The sequence below is a fragment of the Ptychodera flava genome, chromosome 5 (genome assembly GCF_041260155.1).
Source record: "Ptychodera flava strain L36383 chromosome 5, AS_Pfla_20210202, whole genome shotgun sequence".
NCBI lineage: Eukaryota > Metazoa > Hemichordata > Enteropneusta > Ptychoderidae > Ptychodera > Ptychodera flava.
In genome coordinates this window covers 17,096,029-17,117,625 of record NC_091932.1, presented here as the reverse complement: position 1 = coordinate 17,117,625, position 21,597 = coordinate 17,096,029, and the positions used below count along the sequence as shown (strand labels likewise).

The following is a 21,597-nucleotide window of genomic DNA, read 5'->3' as shown; positions in this document are numbered from 1 at the left end:
ACAAAAATCTTGTCGACAGACCAGGAAACTAAGCTTTATATTCCACATTTGTATTTGATGAGAAACACCCAGTTCATAACTTAGTGAAGTGCCTTTCAAAAATTCATTATACGAGTATTGTAGACACGACGCCAAGAATACTAATCGATTATTCGATTCAAAGCTGCGTGATTTGCTTATAACCAGATGTGCGAGATCTTCGATATAAGAGAACCTGGAACACAAATAGTGCATATGACCATTGTAACGATTATTGTTTTAAATCGTGAAGCTGCCTTATCAATCGTTTCTGAGATTCTGCTTGTTTGTGTTTTCTTTGTCGAAGGTGCTAGAGAATTTCACTGCAACACGAAAGGCCGTCACAAGCGTACATTGCGACACTTAAGTGCCCGCAATGACGATTGAAAAGTCAGCACGCTGTTAAAGAGGAAACGCGAGATGAATGCATAAAACAATCTTTTAGCAGAGAACCTTGATCTGTGTATTGTCTGGACGAAAATTGACGGTTAGATTGTCATGACGAAAGGGCATATGTCAACCGACCGAGAAGTGAATGGAAAGTTATTTCGTACTCCTTTACTTTGCTTATATTCGGGAGAAGGTAAACACTAAAAATCGATAACCCTCAGCGGGGTGATGAATGTCAATCATGCCGTCGCCATTTTTTATTGATCTTTTATTGATACACACATACAAATAAATTGGATTCTTTGAAGAAATTTGAAAAGCAACTCACCATTCAGGTCAAACAAACATAAAGATGTTTACTAGTGTGTATATATATATGTATGTATGTAAAATATACATTTTACATACATACATACATACATACATACATACATACATACATACATACATACATACATACATACATACATACATACATACATACATACATACATACATACATACATACATACATACATACATACATACATACATACATACATACATACATACATACATACATACATACATACATACATACATACATACATACATACATACAGCGAGTGGAAAAATCAAACTCTCAGGAAAAGGGCTTGAAGGTAAATAGAATAAACTTGAGACAATGTCGAGACATAGCGAGATTGGATCACTTCCTTGCCCTTTACCATATTTTCATGTCTAATTTCAACGTAACAAACCGTGAAGTCTGGCGAGTGTAAAGTTTAATAAACCCTCGATCAACGGTCGTCGAATTGGCGAAAAAATAATTGCGTCCTCAGGGTTCAGGCATCGACCAACGGTTTAAAAGATACAAATACAAAGTTCCCAGTCCACGACCTCTGTGAACTGCGCCAACAGTGTCGCGCCAGTGATATTCACGAGATATAAGAAAAATACGATCAATACGACTGAAGAAAAGCTTACGGAGATGAGAAGTAATCGATGGCCTAGCCAAACACGAGGAGGAGAGACTCCCGAACAGAATTAACTTGTGATATTGTGCTACCTTGCAGCTGGGTTATTTTTGCAGTCAACGGATTCTGTAGGCAAACTCAGCTTTCTGTGTCTTGTTGGGAAGATTGAATGCCTTACAACCAGGTCGGGCAAATTTGCCTACCCTGTCGGCGAACGAAAGATTTTACCCGGCATTAATATCTGTGAAAGCGGAGTAAAAGTGATGGAAATGCCTTCGCGTGCATACACGAGCGCGCCTGGGGACTGAGCGAGATTACAACCTCGGGGGTGACGTATTTCAGTTGAGGCAATAAAGACGTTTCTTGTCGCGAGATTAGATGGCGGGAAATTCCGGTGCCTTCACATGGAATCGATGTACACACACGTGCGACGCTGGAAACGATAGGATGAGATGAAGTTCGCATTTCGTTCTCAGTTCATCTCAGAGATTGAATTACTCTGTGTTCAATCAGTTCACTTGGCATCATCGAGTTAGTCAGTAGCCATTAATTCCTTCCCGAAACGAATTTGTCATTTTTCTCGCCTCTGGAAGCGATAACTTGCCGTGACTGATATCTAAAACCAATTATCCCGTGTCACCTACCGACTTGGAATGGGCGTGCATGTACATACCTCTGCAATTGATCCATGCAACAAGCCGATTGTTATGCATCTATAATGAGATCAATGTTGTAGCGTAGTGTATGTATGTATGTATGTATGTATGTATGTATGTATGTATGTATGTATGTATGTATGTATGTATGTATGTATGTATGTATGTATGTATGTATGTATGTATGTATGTATGTATGTATGTAGTATGTATGTATGTATGTATGTATGTATGTATGTATGTATGTAGTATGTAGTGTGCATGTATGTACGTATGTATGTATGTATGTATGTATGTATGTAGGTAGGTAGGTAGGTAGGTAGGTAGGTAGGTAGGTAGTATGTAAAATGTATGTAAAATGTATGTAACATCGTATGCATGTATGCGCAATCTGTGTGTATGTACGTTTGTATGTTAGTAGATAGGTAAGTAGAAAGTTTACTATCCGTACTCCACTGATTATTTCTCCGAGGATCTTCCGTAGTTTGGATCGTAATTGTAACAGTTTAGATGAGAGCTTACCCTTCGGATAACCGTTCCTGAAAGATCCTAGTTTGATTTTCTCCTGACGGTTAATATCGTCATCGGAATGACGGGAGTAAGACTGCAAGGCAAACACGGCAAGAAAGTAATCTTGCTTGTAAACGTCTTGCATCGTCCTGCGTTTGTTCTGCCAAGTAATTGTCACATTTGCCTAACTTTCTAAACTTACAATGAGCGCAAATGATCTACGGATGTTGAGCTACATGCCAATCAAGGAGGTACCCGGCATACTGGTTAGTATCATGCCCGGGTAGCACGATAGATTGCGGAGGACAGAGAGCTTGCCTAATGAACAATGGTCTGGTAAAAATCATGAACACTGATATTCGTCGACACCTTCATTTTAACTACCGTCATATATGCATGATGTGATGCATGAAGATGATGATGATGATGATGATGATGATGATGATGATGATGATGCTGCTGATGATGATGATGATGATGAGGAGGAGGAGGAGGAGGAGGAGGAGAAGGATAAAGCAAATTCTCTGGAATGCATCATCATCATCATCATCATCATCATCATCATCATCATCATTATACATGGAAAGTACACTCAACGCTGTCATGGAACACAATGCAAACGGTCGTTATTAACATCCGCAGACTGAAGTAGGCATCCCATTGGCACAAGTTAATCACCCATATCTCACTTGCTACCGATGAAGTTACCAAGACTTTCATCAACAGGATCATCTTAGCTAATCTGCCGTTGTCTTGGCAACTAGCCATTGTCAGCAGCAACATCCGCAACTTTCTTGTCTTACCAATAAACCGCTACAAATACTTCGATACTGAGGACGTGTATCTGAACGGTTGACATCTTGTGAACTCTCACCCCGGGCACAAGCTATATAACGACAAATCATCCATGTCAAAGGTCAAGAAGTGAATTAACTATGCTCATTACTACACAATTTCAAAGGTATTGTAGCTTCCACTTTTGAACCAACTATACAAAGATAAACGCACACGGGCACCTTGCATTACTTCGAGCTCGTTACGTTGGCTATGAAAAGGGCTGCGAACTCAATACCGCGAGTGCGTCAGAAATCAACTGGCAGAGTCTTTCAATGGAACATTTGAAATTAACCCATCAAAAGAGTCCGTGATCACCTGGGAATGGCAGAGAAACAAACTCCCCCGCAACGCCTTAAATCACTGAAAATATCCGATGGAAAAAAAGAAGTTGAAATGAAAGTCGTAAAGTTGATAAAAAGGGGGTAAGTTTTACATTGCGGGGTCTGCAGGGATTGTGTTATCCAATAGAGGATTGTGGTTAATGCATGTTGTTGGAGCACGTCTTAAAGCGTTGCCGTGTGTCTATTTTTATTAGTAGTTTCGGAGTTAAAAGGGCCGCCAAGTAACGGGAAATCTCGTGCTTTCTTTGCCTGTATTATCCTCCTAGGTGCCCAATCCCGAGGGGTCGCTCGGTTTAAGCTGTCTTCAATTAAAGTAACAATTCACGCTCCATACATTTGGTGTGTCACGTAGTACGCTAACGCCGCTACCGACTTCAAGGGCTAAATCGCCCAGATATACGGTTGATGTTCGATGACTCTATTTCGTAGAGTAGTTTTCAACATTTAAAAAGCCGTCGGACACGTTGGGTTAATAGACCGCGTTCTTTGTGATTTTGATTCCTTCGACTTATAATATTAACCGTTACCGTGGTAACGGGTTATCATCTCCACGGTGGCAATATATAAAGCTGCTAATCGGCTCGGCTAAAATCGCCTTTTCAACATGTTGTTAAACGTCACAGAAATGAGTCGGACGAGAGAGCGTTACGAATTGAAAGATAAACAGTGAATTTCGAATTCAATGGCCCATTTTATATTGACCTTTCTTTCGGTTGTCTTTTTTCACGGTATCGAAGGAACTTGTCGACTGACTGCACTTCATGTATTGAGTGCGTCAAATAAAACCGTTGAACACATGTTCTGAAATTCATGACGTCTTTACAGAGTGTAGGAATTGGAACACGTCGATAAAATAGAGGACTTTATCAGTTTTACAAAAGTCCATATTGCACACAAGCGCTTTAACATTGAGTTATGTTTCAGGTACAGATTTACTCGGCTGTGGATAATGATATATTCGCAATCCATTCAAACACCAATTCCTGCCAAAGTTAAAAGCGTACGAAGTTAGAGATTGCAAGCTGCCGACTCTATTAGAAAGAAATAAGATTGGTGTTTCTGAGACGATATACAAGTCAAGTCCGTATAGCAAGATGTTAAAAGCCTTTTTAGGAGGGTCAACACTCGCCCCAATTGGTTCGTGATTCGTATTTCGGTGTTCGTTTGTTAAAAACCGTTGCGCTTTCTCTTCGGAAGCAACGACAACGTTGAATGGCTTCTAATGAAGACAAAAAACTCCTTTACGGCGTTATCTGGGCCTGATGAGCCGTTCATGACGCACAGACACGCCCGTCGATTTATCCCCGCGCTTGACTCTTGATTGGGTCCCCGACAAAATCTTCTGTTGCCGCTTTACAAAGTACGGTTGAAAGCCGTCATTAGTTGCCGAGTTCACTTACAGCAGTTCTTGAAGCGAAGTAGCATTTAACTAAATTTACCAGGTTCCTTTCACTATGAAAAGACCTTCAGTTTCACAAAAAAAAACGGGCATTTGGTCCTTAGCTTTTGACTTGCATTCCCACAATGCATTGTCAATCTCTTGATTGTGTCTTCACAGATCTCGGAATCGAGTCTGAGATGACTTTGGAGGGAGTTGTACATGTATCACACAACCCTTACAAAGCGATTTTTCCTCCACACAAAGTCAAGCTAATCGGTTGCGCAGGCATTCATGACATTACTGAGTTATCAACAACTTCAAGGTGACAGTTAAGAGCGCTGATACAATCGTGAGAATCAATCGCCACCTAACAAGACGGAAGGAGAGAGACCTTATCATAAATAACAAATGCTAGCACTGCGTGTCTAACTTGATCAATTCCTGGAGAGGAATAACAATTGCGGTTTTCTTTGTGTTGAATAAATCTATTAGTGCAAGAGACGGGGCAGATTAGTATTAATTATGCAAATCATATTAATGAGCATTGTTTTGGTATTGGACTTTTATGCTAATGATTTTTCATCAATGTGAAATATTCATCTGCCCCGCATTGTGCATTATATGGAATAAATTGCAAAGCTTATAAGAATTAAAATCTCTACATTTCATTGAAGAGAGGGGTTTTCCCAAGCTGCACATGCGTAGAGTGAGGGTATCGATACTACTGTATTCTAAGTCTAGCTTTAGTCCTCACTAAGTGAGTAAATCACATGTGTCATTATCAAGTTACAATTTCCATCGCAACCGAATTACAAGTAAGCTCAGTAGTTTTCGATAACCACAACTAAACGAAGACTCCAAACAACGGAATTAAATGGAGACGCTTCTCCTCCATCGAGTTTAAAGCCATTTCCTTCTTTTAATAATGTTTGCACAGTGAGGATTTCTCCGTTGTCATTCGTATCCCTGGCTGGCTCTGAAAAGAGGGCAAGATTTGTGATGCTTTTGGTATGGCGGAGCTATGCTTGACACGGCCTTCGATTAATCATCCTGAAGTACATCAAAGGTAACGGTTTACTACTCGAAACGTAGCCGTGCAAACGAATAAAATGGATCACGTGTGTGTTTTGATTTCAAAGTGTCAGTTTTCCGTTTTAGCATTCGACCCGCGGTGAGTGTCGATAGATCAATCCGCCTCTGCGAATCGGTCGCGCAGATGTCAGCGGTCTTTCACAGGAATTTTCATCAATGAGGGAGAGGTTTAGAGGCAATCAAGAGCAAAATTCACCACAAAACAACCGTCAAGTTGTCATTATTCTGTTTTTGAGTAGAGAGTACTTTTGTAGGTATGAATTCCACTACATGCTGCGTAAATAAGGCAAGGTGAAATATATATTTCATGGAATTGCATTTTTGTTTTAAAAAGTCGACTCCCATCAGGTTTCAGTTAATGGCATTTTGGAGAGTACGGTTTTTGCCCGATTGCAACTCATCAGCGTACACTGCAACCCGCGGCGTGATCCTCGCAATAAAAAAAATGCAAAATATAGACAAGGAAACACATTGGGGTCGCATTACAGGACAGATGTCGCGCTTTCATCGATCCCAGCACCGTTGGCAAATTTCAAGCAGCATATAGAGATCTGCAAGACACACTGAAGCAGTTCTCAACAATCTTAATATTAAAACGAAGAACTACAGGATTTATTTAGAGCTTTGCTTTTGGGTCAAGACTTTTTTTTTCAAAACTGACCATATTTTGAATAGATTTCTTTTTTTTAAATGATCAAAGTGGCCGCCGCTTCCAGGCGAGCGAAGGTCAAACGTTAATGAACGGTTTTCTGAGCTTTGATTTGTTTTTTCTCTCGCCTTTATTGCCGATGGAATTCGAGCAACCGATAAGTACGTGAAAAGCCGGTGAGGCAGGTTACGGCAATTGATCCGTTTGTTGCACGGGGCAACCCTCAACAGCCTCCTAGACACTGTACAATTGTCGGCGAGTTTTCTATCAGGACCCGCGCGTGACATTTACACACTGCCCGGAACCCAAACGAATCAGATACCTGAGTTGGTTTGTCAGATAACGACGCCAAGGCGGCTGCACTTTTTTTTTTCATGATCCGAACAAAGCTGGTGACGTCACGTCACGTGACAGCTACACGCATCCCTTACTCGGAGTGTGTGATCATCTGCGTATCGACAAACTGAGGGAGCAACATTTGTTTATGCTGTCATAAGAGACCATCCTGGCGACGTAATAATTCTACCTCGATGAAAATCCCACTCCTAATACATCAAGATAGGACAGTTGCCAATAATTCATCGCTGCTAAAATATATATCATATGACATGAACAGCAGATACATAAAAATTCTAAAACATATTGCTTAGTTACACAATATAAAAGAGATAATTGGTTACACAAGACAAAAACTAATATATTACAGTTTTAATAATGTCTCTCTCCCCATTGATTTCATTTAAATTGATGACACGCATACGCAAGAACGCAAATATTTACTATCATTCCCTTTTTCCTATCAATTATATGGTAGTAGATTAAAATATTGAAAATGAATTATTTTTCAAAGAAAAATACATTATTTTGTTGTGAATTTCATGTGACAATGTAAGTGACAGATGTGAAATTTGGTCCGCACAAAAGAAAAATTTCTCCAAATAGAGTCGATACGTCGTGCGTACAGTGTCTTCAAACTGGTTCAATGGCCTTGACTTTCGTGGCAGTTGTTTTAGCGATTATATTACAAAGTCTCGAAAGATGAACAATATTGGATGTTAAGAAAACTACAGTCTCTTTGATTCAAAAGTTCGCGGTGTGAAGATTTCATACATGACCCAATGAAACAAAAGATATATGCACTTCATATTTGAAAGCACGGCAGACGGGCCATTGGGCTTTATCACTCTTCTTAACATGAGTTTATTAACATGCTTGTTGTTGATTGGTACAAGCACCGCGTCAGAATATATTGAGCCTGGATTAAAATCCAATTGTCGACTACAAAAATAACACACTTTGCAATTGTATATAAGGTGTTTTGAAAAGCAACGTTGTTATTAAAAGCAGCACACAAAAAACAACCCACATATACAAAAAAATAAAAGACAGAAAGACCCCACAGACTCGCTACATCACTGCCTGGTCAGTGGGCTTGTAATATAGCAATATATTCGTAATCTGACAATGACCTTGGCGAATATCTTAGGTATAGGCAGTCAGCTGCAGGATTCAATCCTTTTTTCTATAATGAGAAGCCTAGCGTGACTTTGATCCGGTTTGATGGATTTTAAACCACGATGGTCGTAATCTCGTTGAGAAATCAGAAACTACTAAATTTACGGTTGACTGTATGTCGATGTCTTGTCGGCTGTGCGCAGCGAATAAAAAAAAAATCAAAGCTTCTTTCGCATGAGCTCTTTCTACAGTGTTCTATGCATTAACCAATCCGACAGTTTTGCTACATCGAGGGAGGCATCTGCTATGAGATCCCCTGTTAGCGGTTTTAATTTAGGAGTAACACCCACTGCAGAATATATTTGAATTATGATTTCAACACCAACGCCTCTTCGTGCTTTAAGGCTCAAGGATTTCCAGTCCCGGAATCCACATGTCACGAAAATACACTATATGTTAGAAAACCACAGGCCAATTAGTTGTATACATTTGACGTTCACGCTTAACTGCATTAGCTGTAATTCTCGACTTAAGGGGAAAAGGAGAACATTTGTACAAACAGCAGGGAATGACAGCAGGGCCTCAGAAGTGTTAGCTATTTAAATGGTGAGACAATCATGAAAACGCTGCAGACTTATCATATCCAAAAACAGGGAGGGTCAGGATCCGAGAGAAATTAATACCCACGGGACATTGCGAGATTGACGTTGCCTGCTGGAATTACTCTGTCATGATACGAGATGGAGAGCACATGTCAAATAAAGCACACCAGAGTCATAGAGAGACCCGTGAAAGTGTCCGGGGCTATAATAACTCGATAGTGCTCTACCCCCGGAGAATTTCATATCAACAGAATGACTACACAGCAAATATTTAAACATTATTTGTATGTATGTATGTATGTATGTATGTATGTATGTATGTATGTATGTATGTATGTATGTATGTATGTATGTATGTATGTATGTATGTATGTATGTATGTATCTATGTATGTATCTATGTATGTATGTGTGTATGTATGTGTGTGTGAATAGAGAGAAAGCCGATGAGATTAACGGAAAGAGATTGGGGAAGGGGCTGATAGACAGTAAGCCGAGAGACATAATTCATAAATAGACTCCAATGGTTATTATCAAGTAGATAAGCTCGGTTGGTCAAAGAATGATATGAAAATTTGAAAGTGTAAGTATCCGTTGTTTTTATATAAAAGGCGACCTTTTAGCAAAATCAACCTGGGGCGAAACAAAATGTCAAATCACAGTAGATTGTGTCATAAATTTTCATCAATGTTAAACTGACGTGTCGTAGATTGTGCTTGTTATTCCGCTGCGGGCAGAAGATATAAATATCGGCAGTTTGGGGATTTGTTCTAAATTGCGGTTTTCTGCTAATTCCTACTTTTGCCGTGTGTCCAATGTGCGGTATATTTGCAGTTTAAACAGACCGCATTTACCGCAACGCTGAGCGAACTGGTTTCACGTATGCCGCTTGGTGGAGACACGGGGAATAGCAACGCACTGAGGAGTGCAGATTAATGTCGAGTTTCGACGCTCCCCATCTTGCTCCATGTAAGATAGAAAAGAGCTATGCCAGTTTATCAAGATAGGAAAAGCGAGTAGGATGGAGGGGACGCTTGCAAAGACGAGATTTTTTTCGAAGAAAATAGAGCGTATAGGCAGCATCAAGGTCATAGAGCTGACGTGTTAACTAAGTAACGTACGGCGGATTAAGTATCATTCTCAATGCGTTACACTGATCATAGTTGATAGGGAAAAGTTAATCGCGGCGATCAATGCTCCTGTTTGCTCTATCTGTAACATCACATTATTTACACAATCACTTAAAAACACTCAGTCCATCTTATATTTTCCTTTACGGGCCAAATGTTTTAGAATTTGGGGCTTTGGCATTTCTACTGCTATTAAAAATAAATTTCCCTTCCATTGAAAGTGGTAATATCAGAGGTAGATAAAACGAAACATAAAATTTTACGATTATGTTGGCTCGTGTTTATGCTCTAGTAATCATTTATCAGGTTATTCACACTGATCAACCGTCTTGTCCTTATATATGCAGGTACTATTAACGTTACCCGTTATTGGGGTCCGTCTGTTCAACAAAATTAGAGGACGGGACACATCTTTTTACATCTTTGTATATCTTTTTACAAAAGTTTGAGGAAAACGGCGTTGCTACTTACCTATGTTGCCGTTCTGTATAGCGATAACGAGAGCGGTTCTCCCCTCTCCATCGATACAGTTGATGTTGAACCGAGCCGGGTTGGCGTTCTCCAGGCTGTGCAGGACGGCCTTCTTGTCCCCTTTGTCGGTGGCCGCCAGGTACAGTTTCTCCGCAGACGTCTCAGCGAACCGCCAGGTGACACCTGCAACCCTCAACATATCCAGAGAAACTCGGTGTCAGTCAAGATTGTGGCTGGGCAGTGGGCCTCATCCCCCAACGCGCGCGCGCTCCAGCAGACTCCCGGTAAAATAACGCACTGACTATGGCAAACCGCGAGACCAAAAAAAAACCCAGTTTCACGGTGAATGCCTTGTGCTGTCAAGAGTGGTCACGTGATCTTATCCACGACTCCCATCTCTCTCTTCCTCTCAACAAGTGAATCTGCGCAGTGCTCTTTAGATTTGCTTGCAATGTGCACAGTCTCCCGACAATTTACGCAACTCATTTTTATGTATTCATAAAATTTCATGACTGATCGAGAGTAAAAAACAGAGCGCTTTGTTGCAAACGACTAATTCTGACATAGAAAAGGATTACATCAATTTACGTTCACTTTAATTTCAACACGCATGGACTTTGAATTGGAATTTCCGAATGCAATTTTTCAGTTTGACAACACAGACATTTTAATGTTTTTATCCTTTTATCATCTTATCATCGATTTTTTTGTGTTTCACTTCGACACGAACCAAGCAGAAAACACTTTCAGGGCAGTACATAATATTGCGTGGCCAATCACACGTCACGATCGGTTCACTCCGATTTTATTTGCACATCGCAATAGGGAAGTAAAATTGAGTGTGTGTGCGTTCGCAAACATCTCAAATTGCCTGTCTATACAAATTGATTACAAGTCTGTTTTGTTCTTGTTATAACAGGGCTTGTAATGAATCATGATATTCATATCATGCCGCGACGGTGCCGCACGGCGCCGCTCGGCAAAATACATTCAGAACTTGAACTGCAATCGCCGTCTCGATGTATCTATTAAAACCTCTTTGTGTCGTCGGAACTATAACTGCTTCTCACGAACAGATCGCAATCTCCATCTAATCATACTGACATTTTACCGGCAATACGCTTGCATCATGGAAGACAATACCTGTTTTTTATTAATAAAATCATTTTGTTAATATGTGCCACCGAACATCTTTTAAGACAGCTTTCAAAAATTTCAAGTCTGATATGGTGTCCTAATTTGGAAACTCATAAAACCGAGCGGATCTTAAAGGAGCGAAAATTTAATTAGATTACTGGAGAACTCCTACTACGTCTTGTCGCTTTCATTTCCGTCATTTCATAAATAAATCGACGTGTCGTTCTTCGCCCGCGCGTTTCCCGTGCCGGGCATGCGCAATGGATACTTTAACTTCTCTGGTTCAAATTCTGGAGAGGTGAGTTACGCATTGTCTTGGGACGTGTGGATGTCGAGCACTGACGATGTCGTTTTGAAAAGAGAAGTCAGCGCGTTAATAGAATAGAAGCGGCAAATAGTATAATATGGCGAATCAAAGATGATGTGAAAATATCAAGACAATTACGTGTGAAGTTCACGATCACTTATAGTATTCACGATGGAACGAAAAAGATATTGGACAAATGTATCTGAGTCAGAACTGCCTATGTTAGGTTATTCTCCTTATTAAATCGAATAGTTGCATAGTGTAAAATCAAGAAAATTTGCAGACGACTGCAATATTCAGTGCGCGACATTTGAAGAGGTGCTGGGTCGTTGGTGATGGTTGACTGATGAGGGCATCACGCGATTGCAGGTTTGCGTGAAAATGAGTGTTGGAACGATTGTTGCAATTAATATCAGAGTCTGGGAGATTGTGCACGGGGATTGGTTGGAGTGGAATGAATCAATTGACATGCCCTTTAATGAGTCATCGAATGACCAATCGTGCAATGACTGAATGAACACCGCTGTCAAATGCCATGAGAAATCGACCTCAACTCGCACGCGTGACGGGGCAAATTTCGGAACAAAATCGAGCACCGGGTAGCCATGGCGTGCCCGCTCAGGTCAACATGTGTATCGTTAAATAAAGTTACTAGGCAGTTAAGAAAACAATGACAATCACCCGATGTTGCGAGGGATCGAAAAGCGTATTTTTGCCTAGTTCAGCTTTCGTTCGGGAGTTTTCATTGAAGCGTTGAAACTGTAATCTTTGGACAGCGAGCAAGGCTCCTTATTTGTAAATTTGCACACAGCATTGTTATACACCTATTACCGTAACCAATCGAGTTTTTAATCGCACAATATTGTGAACGTATACTACTGTGTGCAATACGCATTCAAATAAGGTCATGGAGACCCGTACCCATCATCCATATGCAAATTAGGAAGTTAGCTGAACTTTGACCTGAAATCTCCGCCCGAAGTGAACAAATGTTTTCGGTCACACAATTTACAGAATGATTTTACATAGTGAAACATAAATTTCTACTGATTTAATTGAATGCAAAAAGCGTGTATTATAGAAGCACTTTCAATAAAATGAGTATTTGCTAGTGCTCATCGTCAAAGCAAGATACATAGCGAGACGGAATAGCGCCAACAAGTATGCTCTTCGCATACGTGTGAACGCGTACATATTCACTTTTAAGTAGTATGCAAATTTTATGGTGGCAGTGATACTTTCCATGTCCTTATAGTTACAAGCTGCGAAGTAATATTAGTCTATGAAGTCCTCCTTTGAAAGGATTTTATATAACTTTCCGATATCTGACGGAATTGCCCGACACCTGAAATTCAAAATGGCCGCCATCTCTATGTTAACTCTACTCTTTCGATTTTCACAAAAATACGCCAGTGAAAACATTAACTACTATATGAGCTTCAACATTAACTCCCACAAGCGCGTGGACAAGAAAAGTATTGTAAAAATTTCTCAGTCCGAATGTCTGTCCCCGAGGTGCATTCTACCATTAAACAACACATCACGCGATCGAGCAAATTGCATGCAACAAATGGCGCATGCTCAAACAACGCATAGTTATTGCAAATTTGTCTTTTTAGATCTGTTTTAAAAATGTTTTCTCTCAAGTGACGCAAGGCTGAAATGAGGAAAAGGACTTGAAATGTGCCGACTAATTCCTGCGCGACAGTTTGACAGCGAATGAGGAGGGCTGTTACAAATCTGGATGGTTTATTGAACAGTGCGTGTCAGTCTTGATGACGCAGTGCAATGCACGCTTAAAGTACTTGACACTGTATAACCCGTGCCAACGACCCGAGCTGTCCACAAAGCAATGAACTGAACTAAATGAAGGCAATTGGCGGGAATTCCCTGCCCACAGACCGGAAAAACATTAAACTAATGTTGAAATTGGTACTGAAAATGTCCGTATCAATCTACCTTCCAAGACCTCCGGTCAAAATATATTGATGATCACACTTCTTAATGTATACGAATATAATAAATATTCCCCTAAATAATGTACACAAACGATTTAACGACTGCAATACGCCCCCAGACTTATATTGAAGAAATATTCCAAGTCTCAATTAATCTTTTATGGCCTGACTTTCTGGTAGATCACCTGAACTACCCTATTATATAGGGTTTTAGACTGAATCAGTGTAAACCTTCGAAAGCATCCATTGATAATACCATGGAGGTATCTCCATGTTAATACTTATAAACCAATAAACAGTCAGCGAGTATCGTTTTTCACTGTATTAAACACATTCTATTACAGAAACTTACAAGACGCGAGGTCAATAATCTGCTTCAACAGGCATAAATGGTGTATTATTATTGTGTTGGTTCAACAGACGTGATAATTCTTTGAAATGTCAAAACTGTCTCTTCCCGCCAGTTGATCTGCAGGCTTTGTGGTCAAACTGTCTGTCCGGTACTCGTCAGTAGTTGACACATATAGCTATATATTAACCATTTGTCTGTTAGGGATGGACCATTAGACCTTGGGAGGGGGGGTGGTCACAATGAAATTGTGAAAATTTTTTTTTTACTATTGTAAATTTCTGAAATTTTTTTTTTCCAATTGAGATTAGCTGTGCAAATTTTTTTTTTCAGAGCAAATTTTCAGATTTATAATTTTTTTTTAGTTCGTCGCTGTCTGAAGATATAGAGGGCAAAGATGTGGTGCCAAGCACCACAAGCGCCACGCAAGCGGTCACGGGGGGGGGGGAAAGGTCAGGAGAGGTGTGTCCCCTGCTGCTGTTGGAGCTTTTGAAAAATAGGTGTTATTTGGTGGCACTTGGGGAGTATTTTTGCGGGGGGGAGGTCAGGAGGGGGTGTCCCCCTCCTGCTGTTGGAGCTTTTGAAAAATAGAGATTAAAATGGTGTTATTTGGTGGCACTTGGGGAGTATTTTTGCAGGGGGTGGTCAGGAGGGGGAGTCCCCCTCCTGCCGTTGGAGCTTTTGAAAAATAGAGATTAAAATGGTGTTATTTGGTGGCACTTGGGGAGTATTTTTGCGGGGGGTGGTCAGGATGGGGAGTCCCCCTCCTGCCGTTGGAGCTTTTGAAAAATAGAGATTAAAATGATGTTATTTGGTGGCACTTGGGGAGTATTTTTACGGGGGGAGGTCAGGAGGGGGGGTGTCCCCCTCCTGCTGTTGGAGCTTTAGAAAAATAGAGATAAAAATGGTGTTATTTGGTGGCACTTTGGGAGCATTTTTTTCGGATTACACATCTTCCTCTGAAACATGGTCTTCTTGCTCCTCAGTAGCTTCCTATGGTTTTGAAAATTGACTATTTTGGTTTCCTGGCTTCCCTTTCTACTGCGTGGTGAAATGCCTACATTCACCCTACCAAACATCATGCATCTCATGATTTACAATTGATTTTGACAAGCTGAGAAGCTAAAATAAGCTAAATAATATAGTTAAATTTGCATATTTGTGTTTTTAGAGCAATTGTTGCCCTTTTTTTATCAAAACATCTATTTCTCTGTAGCAGCATGTCCAAATTGATTGGATGTGTATAGATGTGTTGAAATTTCAATATTTGTCTTTTTAGGGCAATTTATGCCATTCATGGTCAAAAAATCTGTATTCTCTGAAAGGGCTTGTCCAATTTCTTTGAAATTTGCTACACAAAAACGATTATTCATGCAGATTTATTCAGTATTTGCTATCGAGAAACTTTCAAAGTTCAACCCTTTTGTGTGTTTTTGTGTTGGGATTTGTTGGATAGATGGCATTCTACCTAGTGTATTGTTGAATGTTAAAACGTTTAGCTGTTGTTTTTTGAGGCTGTTTTTTGAGAAAAAGAATTGAAAATGCCTTTTTAAAAGCAAAATAATACATAATGACTTGATATGTTGTTTTATTATTATTGACGTGTTTCTACTTGTTCACCCATTCTTGCATTCATCATTGCAATAAAATGCTGTGAAAAAAATGAAACTGATGTGGCCTGCATCTGTTTACCTTGATCTTAAAAGGCAAATACAACTTTCTGTCTTGACAACCATACCATAGTTTCAATGTTTTACCTAGTGTACCTGCTTGGTTTGTACACAAGAAACAAGTAGAAAACAGGCTCTATAATTTCATAATTTTCAAGTGATCAGAATACAAAAGTCCTGAAAAGATAAGATAATCACAACTTCCAGTATAAGTGATACAGTCACTCTAAATGTATAAATTAAAATTAAAAATGTGCCGGGAGGATATACTAAAAATACAGAAAGTTGCTTTCTGTCGGTAAAATCTAAAAAAAAATTCAAAATTTTAAAGAATTTTGCAGATTTTTTTTTACACCTTTGTCTTCTTATTTATTTGTTTTTTATTTTGCAAACTAGTTTGAAAATTTTTTTTTCCTAACTTTCTGCTCTGAAAATTTTTTTTTCTTTTTTTGACCACCCCCCCTCCCAAGATCTAATGGTCCATCCCTTAGTTCTAACCATTACAGGTCCTCATTACTGCCCTCTTATTCATCTGTCTATCCCTTTCGTCTTGTTGTTTACTGGCCCATTCTATGTATTGAAATTGCACGCTACCCTAATTGTGATGCAAAATTGTTGTTGTTGTTTTTCCAGAACACCATACTTATTATTTTGTTTTTACAATTAAAAGTTGCCACCGAAAAATAATTGGTCATTGCCGCTGTCGAATAATTTTGCCTCATACTTTGCAGAAGTTTCTAAATACTTTTCAATATATACGAAAGAGCGGGGGAACTCTAATCAGTCGTTTGAAAGTTGCTTTTGATGTTTACCATTGTCAAGGATTGAGAGGGGCTGGGGATATTCAAGTTCCATCATCGTCCGTAGGGATGATATATTCGCAATTATTCTTCTCCTTACTTTAGTATCACAGGTTACAAACTATCTAGTAGTTAGTTAGTTAGTTAGTTAGTTAGTTAGTTAGTTAGTTAGTTAGTTAGTTAGTTAGTTAGTTAGTTAGTTAGTTAGTTAGTTAGTTAGTTAGTTAGTTAGTTAGTTAGTTAGTTAGTTAGTTAGTTAGTTAGTTAGTTAGTTAGTTAGTTAGTTAGTTAGTTAGTTAGTTAGTTAGTTGGTTAGTTGGTTGGTTGTTGGTTGGTTTGTTGGTTGGTTGGTATGTTGGTTGGTTGGTTTGTTGGTTGGTTGGTTGGTTAGCTAGTTAGATAGTTAGTTAGAGTTAGTTAGTTAGTTAGTTGGTTAGTTAAATAGTTTGTTAGTCAGTTTTTTGGTTATAGTTACTTAGTAAGTTGTCTAGTTAGTAAGATAGTTAGTTGGTTAGTTACTTACTTACTTTCTTACTTACTTACTTACTTACTTATGAATTACTTAATTACTTGGTAACTTAGTTAGATCGTTATGTTAGTTGGTCAGTCACTCCCCCGCCCGGTTCCGCAAAGATAATTTCATTCGTAAGAAACTACGGTGGTTGACACATGACGCCTCCACATTTCCGATAAAAAGTTAAGCCTATCGTAAATTGTAAATGTGTTCCGCTAAACAACATCACCGACCAGGAAAATATAAATAACGCCGTAACGATGATATTAAGCTGCTATATATACGTAAGATATTTTGAGTTTTATATACGTCATAATAGTTCATTTCTCGCCAGACAATTGGGACACATGTGAGTTAGACAACTGTCATCGCGAGTTGAACAGACGTGGTAGCACTTCCACTGTATCTGGAATAAGAAATGTCTGCCATATACACGCTGGAAATAAAGCATGTCGCTACTATGTTGAAAGATGGAATGAAAATCGGCCGCACATGATTTTAGCTTTTCGTGATCACGATGTAAGACGAACTATAGGCAGTAGTTTCTCAACTGTGTATGGACGAAAACAGCGTAACATCAATATTTCCTGCCCAGAGAGATCGGCTAACTAAAGAAAATGAGCAACGAATTGCCTTATTTTTCGAATTTTATCAAAGTGTGATAAAAGGGTCACGTTTTAGCGCAAATGGCTAATCACATTTCACAACGACGCCATATTTGGTATTTCTCGCTCATGCGACAGCCCGCCATTTTTGCTCACAGGCGCTTGGCACATTGCTGGGATAATACTCGTATTTAATATATAGAATGTCTATATACGACTTGATTATTCAATAAAAGAAAATGATGTGATATTAGTGTAGGCCTACAGGCCTACATGTTGACTGGGGCGAATGGCTATGGCTGCCTGGCTCGGGCCCGGCGAACGCACTGCATAATCATCAATGTGTAGAATGTCTACATGACTTGATTATTTAATAAAGAATAACGGTACGTGATATTACTGTACATGTGAGCTAGCTTAACCGAGCGGCTGTAGAGCTCTGCAGGGCTTGGGCCCGGCTTGGGCCCGTTGTCCACCGCTGCACAGACAGGATGGAAAGGTAAGAAAGCTTTTCACCGCCCGATTTCATAAATCAGCGAAATTCACGAACTCTGAGCGTTTCCGGTGATAAAAACTGGTCAACGGTCAGATGGTTGCATAAACAATCGATCGACTAGCCTCTTTTGCCTAAAATCATACCTTACCCTATGCTACTGGCGAGAAATCGTCCTGAAATCGGCTGGGCACACCAACCCAGCGCCGGCCATTTTGAATCAGCTGCATGCAATGTACGCGTCCAATGAGAGAAGAGCAATATTGAAAGACAATACGTCATCTGCCAAGGGTTGTATGCAGTACGTCATTGCATGCAGCTGATTCAAAATGGCCGGCGCTGGGTTGGTGTGCCCAGCCGATTTCAGGACGATTTCTCGCCAGTAGCATAGGGTAAGGTATTATTTTAGGCAAAAGAGACCAGTCGATCGATTGTTTATGCAACCATCTGACCATTGACTAGTTTTTTATCACCGGAAACGCTCAGAGTTCGTGAATTTCGCTGATTTATGAAATCGGGCGGAGAAAAGCTTTCTTACCTTTCCATCCTGTCTGTGCAGCAGTGGACAACGGACCCAAGGCGGGCCCAAGCCCTGCAGAACTCTACAGCCGCTCGGTTAAGCTAGCCGACATGTACAGTAATATCACGTACCGTTATTCTTTATTAAATAATCAAGTCATGTAGACATTCTACACATTGATAATTATGCAGTGCGTTCGCCTGGCCCGAGCCAGGCAGCCATAGCCATTCGCCCCAGTCAACATGTAGGCCTGTAGGCCTACACTAATATCACGTACGGTGATTCTTTTATTGAATAATCAAGTCCTATATAGACATTCTACATATTAAATACGATTATTATCCCAGCAATGTGCCAAGCGCCTGTGGTTTTGCTTCCCTGTCGTTTGTAGTCAATTCTCAAAGTTCTGATGCAACCCTTTTCAGTAGAGCGATGCAAAAGGACGCAGCAACATGGAGATGGTCAAATTAATACGGTAGTTACAGTTCTATCCTTCTACTTTTTTAACTGTGACTGGGCAAGATGTTACTGTTCTCGTGTTTCCCAGCAAACAGGCGACAATGACATTCTACACCGCTGGCAGAATTTATACACCTACTGCCGTACGCATCATGACTTTCTCTGCGCTGTCAGTCATTTCATTTGAGCGCTGCGCAGAAAGGGGTCGTGGGATCAGTGACGCGCGTTTACGAAGTGAATCGACGATCATGGACGGGAAAGTGTCAATAAAAACTATATCCGCTTGAGAATGATAGCGTTTCACGCTGAGCGCAGTTAAAGAAGGTTTTAGGTAACGACTTTGAAGATTTATCGTGTTCTAAAATTATAACTTCATGCTCTGGATCTTTCGTTTGAAATTTGGCGATAAGAATTAGTGAAACGAGGATTCGGAAGCGACGAGAATGCAGCCATGAAACGGATTTCAAATACCAGAATGTTTTAAGCAGTTCTTATCGCAACCTCTCTGAGGACGTGAGCAGAGCATGTGAAGTGGATTTCAAGTATGTGACCTGTGACGCAATATCTGCTCGCCTTCTGATTGATGGACATTTTGACGTCTTATCAACTCAATGTCAGGGATCTATCACTTTTGTGCTAAGATTTTTTGGTATTTTCTCTGGACACGGCAAATTTTCAAAGATAAGCTTCAGACTATAAGGACGCGACGTCTGTAACGGAAAATTTAACATGAGCCTGGTATTTCAAGCTGGAATAAATAAAAAAAACTTTATCGTCTCGTTAATGCTATAATTTCAAATTTCTGCATGCCCCCACTCCCACACGGCGGTGATTTGACGATGAAATCTGTGCAAGTGGACACTACAAAATGTTGTTTAACCACTTCACACATTGACAAGAAACTGACTTAAATAGAAATCTTCGAATTGTAATCCGTTCGGCTTAACCTCGTCAGGTTTCTGTGGGTCGCATAGCTTTGGTTCGGAATTTTCCCAGCGTTTGGGCATGTTTACGCTATGCCTGACACACTGGTTTGCCAGTGGGCAAAAAATTTTGTACAATACTGCGCGATCTTGACAACCTGACAAGTTCGTGTTTTAATTTGTTTCCGTACCAAGTCCCCATGACGACTAGCGCTGGACGCCGAGTAAGTGAATACAGAACGAACAATTTGGAAGCAAAAGTTCGGTAGACTCGAGGTTATCAAAAGTCATCCGGCGATAAACTTGCCTTGCTTCCATTTCGCTTACTTTCGTAATCTACTTATGACTCTATTCAGTGACCAGCACAGCCTTGTATTTCGTCTTTCGAAAACAAAAGCTGAAAATGTTAAATCCTTCATCGCTATGAACAGCCTATATTTCTCGTGGAAATGAAATCACACTACACTTCAGAAAACTTGAATAAAAGTTACTCACCCGTTTCCGAATCAAGTGATTTTGTCGATGAACTGTTGGCGTTCATCTGTACAATAGTTCCTGATATGGAGTTTGGCTTGGTCATGGCATTCACCATGTTCTTCTCTCCAAGTCCCTTCTTTTCTATGGCACTTTTTGAGTTAGTCCTATCGCCCATAGCCCTGCTCACGTATGCTGGCTCAACAATTCCGCGGGAGTTGACTCGGTCTCCTATTCCCGTCGTGAGGTGCGTGGTTTCCATCATCATCCCGCGAGAGTTGGCCCTGTCGCCCTTGGCAACGCGCGGCCTCTCGGCCATTCCCCGGGAGCAACTCCCCCTCGTCGCGAGTTTGTCGGAAATGCTCCGGCTCTTAGCTGGCCTGTCCGGGTCCCTGTCCCGGAATGGCCGGTCCATGTTGACTCGCTCTTCCTGCCTATTGGCGCAGCGTGAGCTTCCGAATTCGCTCCGGTTCCTCGACCCGCGATTGCAGTTCGACGTCGCGTCTCTGCGTACCTTGCCGAAGCTCGCCTTTCCGGAAGAATCCGCCATGGCGGCCAACCCACATCTAGAGTCTTCGTTTAACCTCGCTAATCACCAAACTGAGAAGATCTGTTGAATATATAGAGAGAATGAAAAGCATGGATTTACTTCAAACATGACGTCACCTTCTCCCTCACGAACCACAGTTTGTCATCTACCCACTTATTGATAATTATTGATTAGCTATTTTAATTTACGACTCTGCCTTGACCTTTGACATCCTCGAACAAGGCGAAGAAAAACTGACCATAAAAATCACCTCTCTTTCCGAACGTCAACAAATCAGTGGGAGTACCTAGCTTACGATATAATGGTCTTTCCTGACACCCAATCTACTCTTAATTGTGACAAATTTGACAC

General features: G+C 40.4%; 1 protein-coding gene across 1 annotated transcript in view; it reads right to left on the bottom strand.

Annotated features, from left to right (window-relative positions):
* Window positions 1–21,306, bottom strand: part of LOC139133153 (short transient receptor potential channel 4-like) — a 75,945-nt gene extending 54,639 nt beyond the window's left edge. The window contains exons 1-2 of the mRNA XM_070699579.1: window positions 20,718–21,306; window positions 10,488–10,670 (exon numbers count right to left, since the gene is read on the bottom strand). Coding sequence (XP_070555680.1) covers window positions 10,488–10,670; window positions 20,718–21,246 — 712 coding nt within the window. The 5' untranslated portion in view covers window positions 21,247–21,306. The remainder of the gene's footprint in view (window positions 1–10,487; window positions 10,671–20,717) is intronic.
* Window positions 21,307–21,597: the final 291 nt, after the last annotated feature.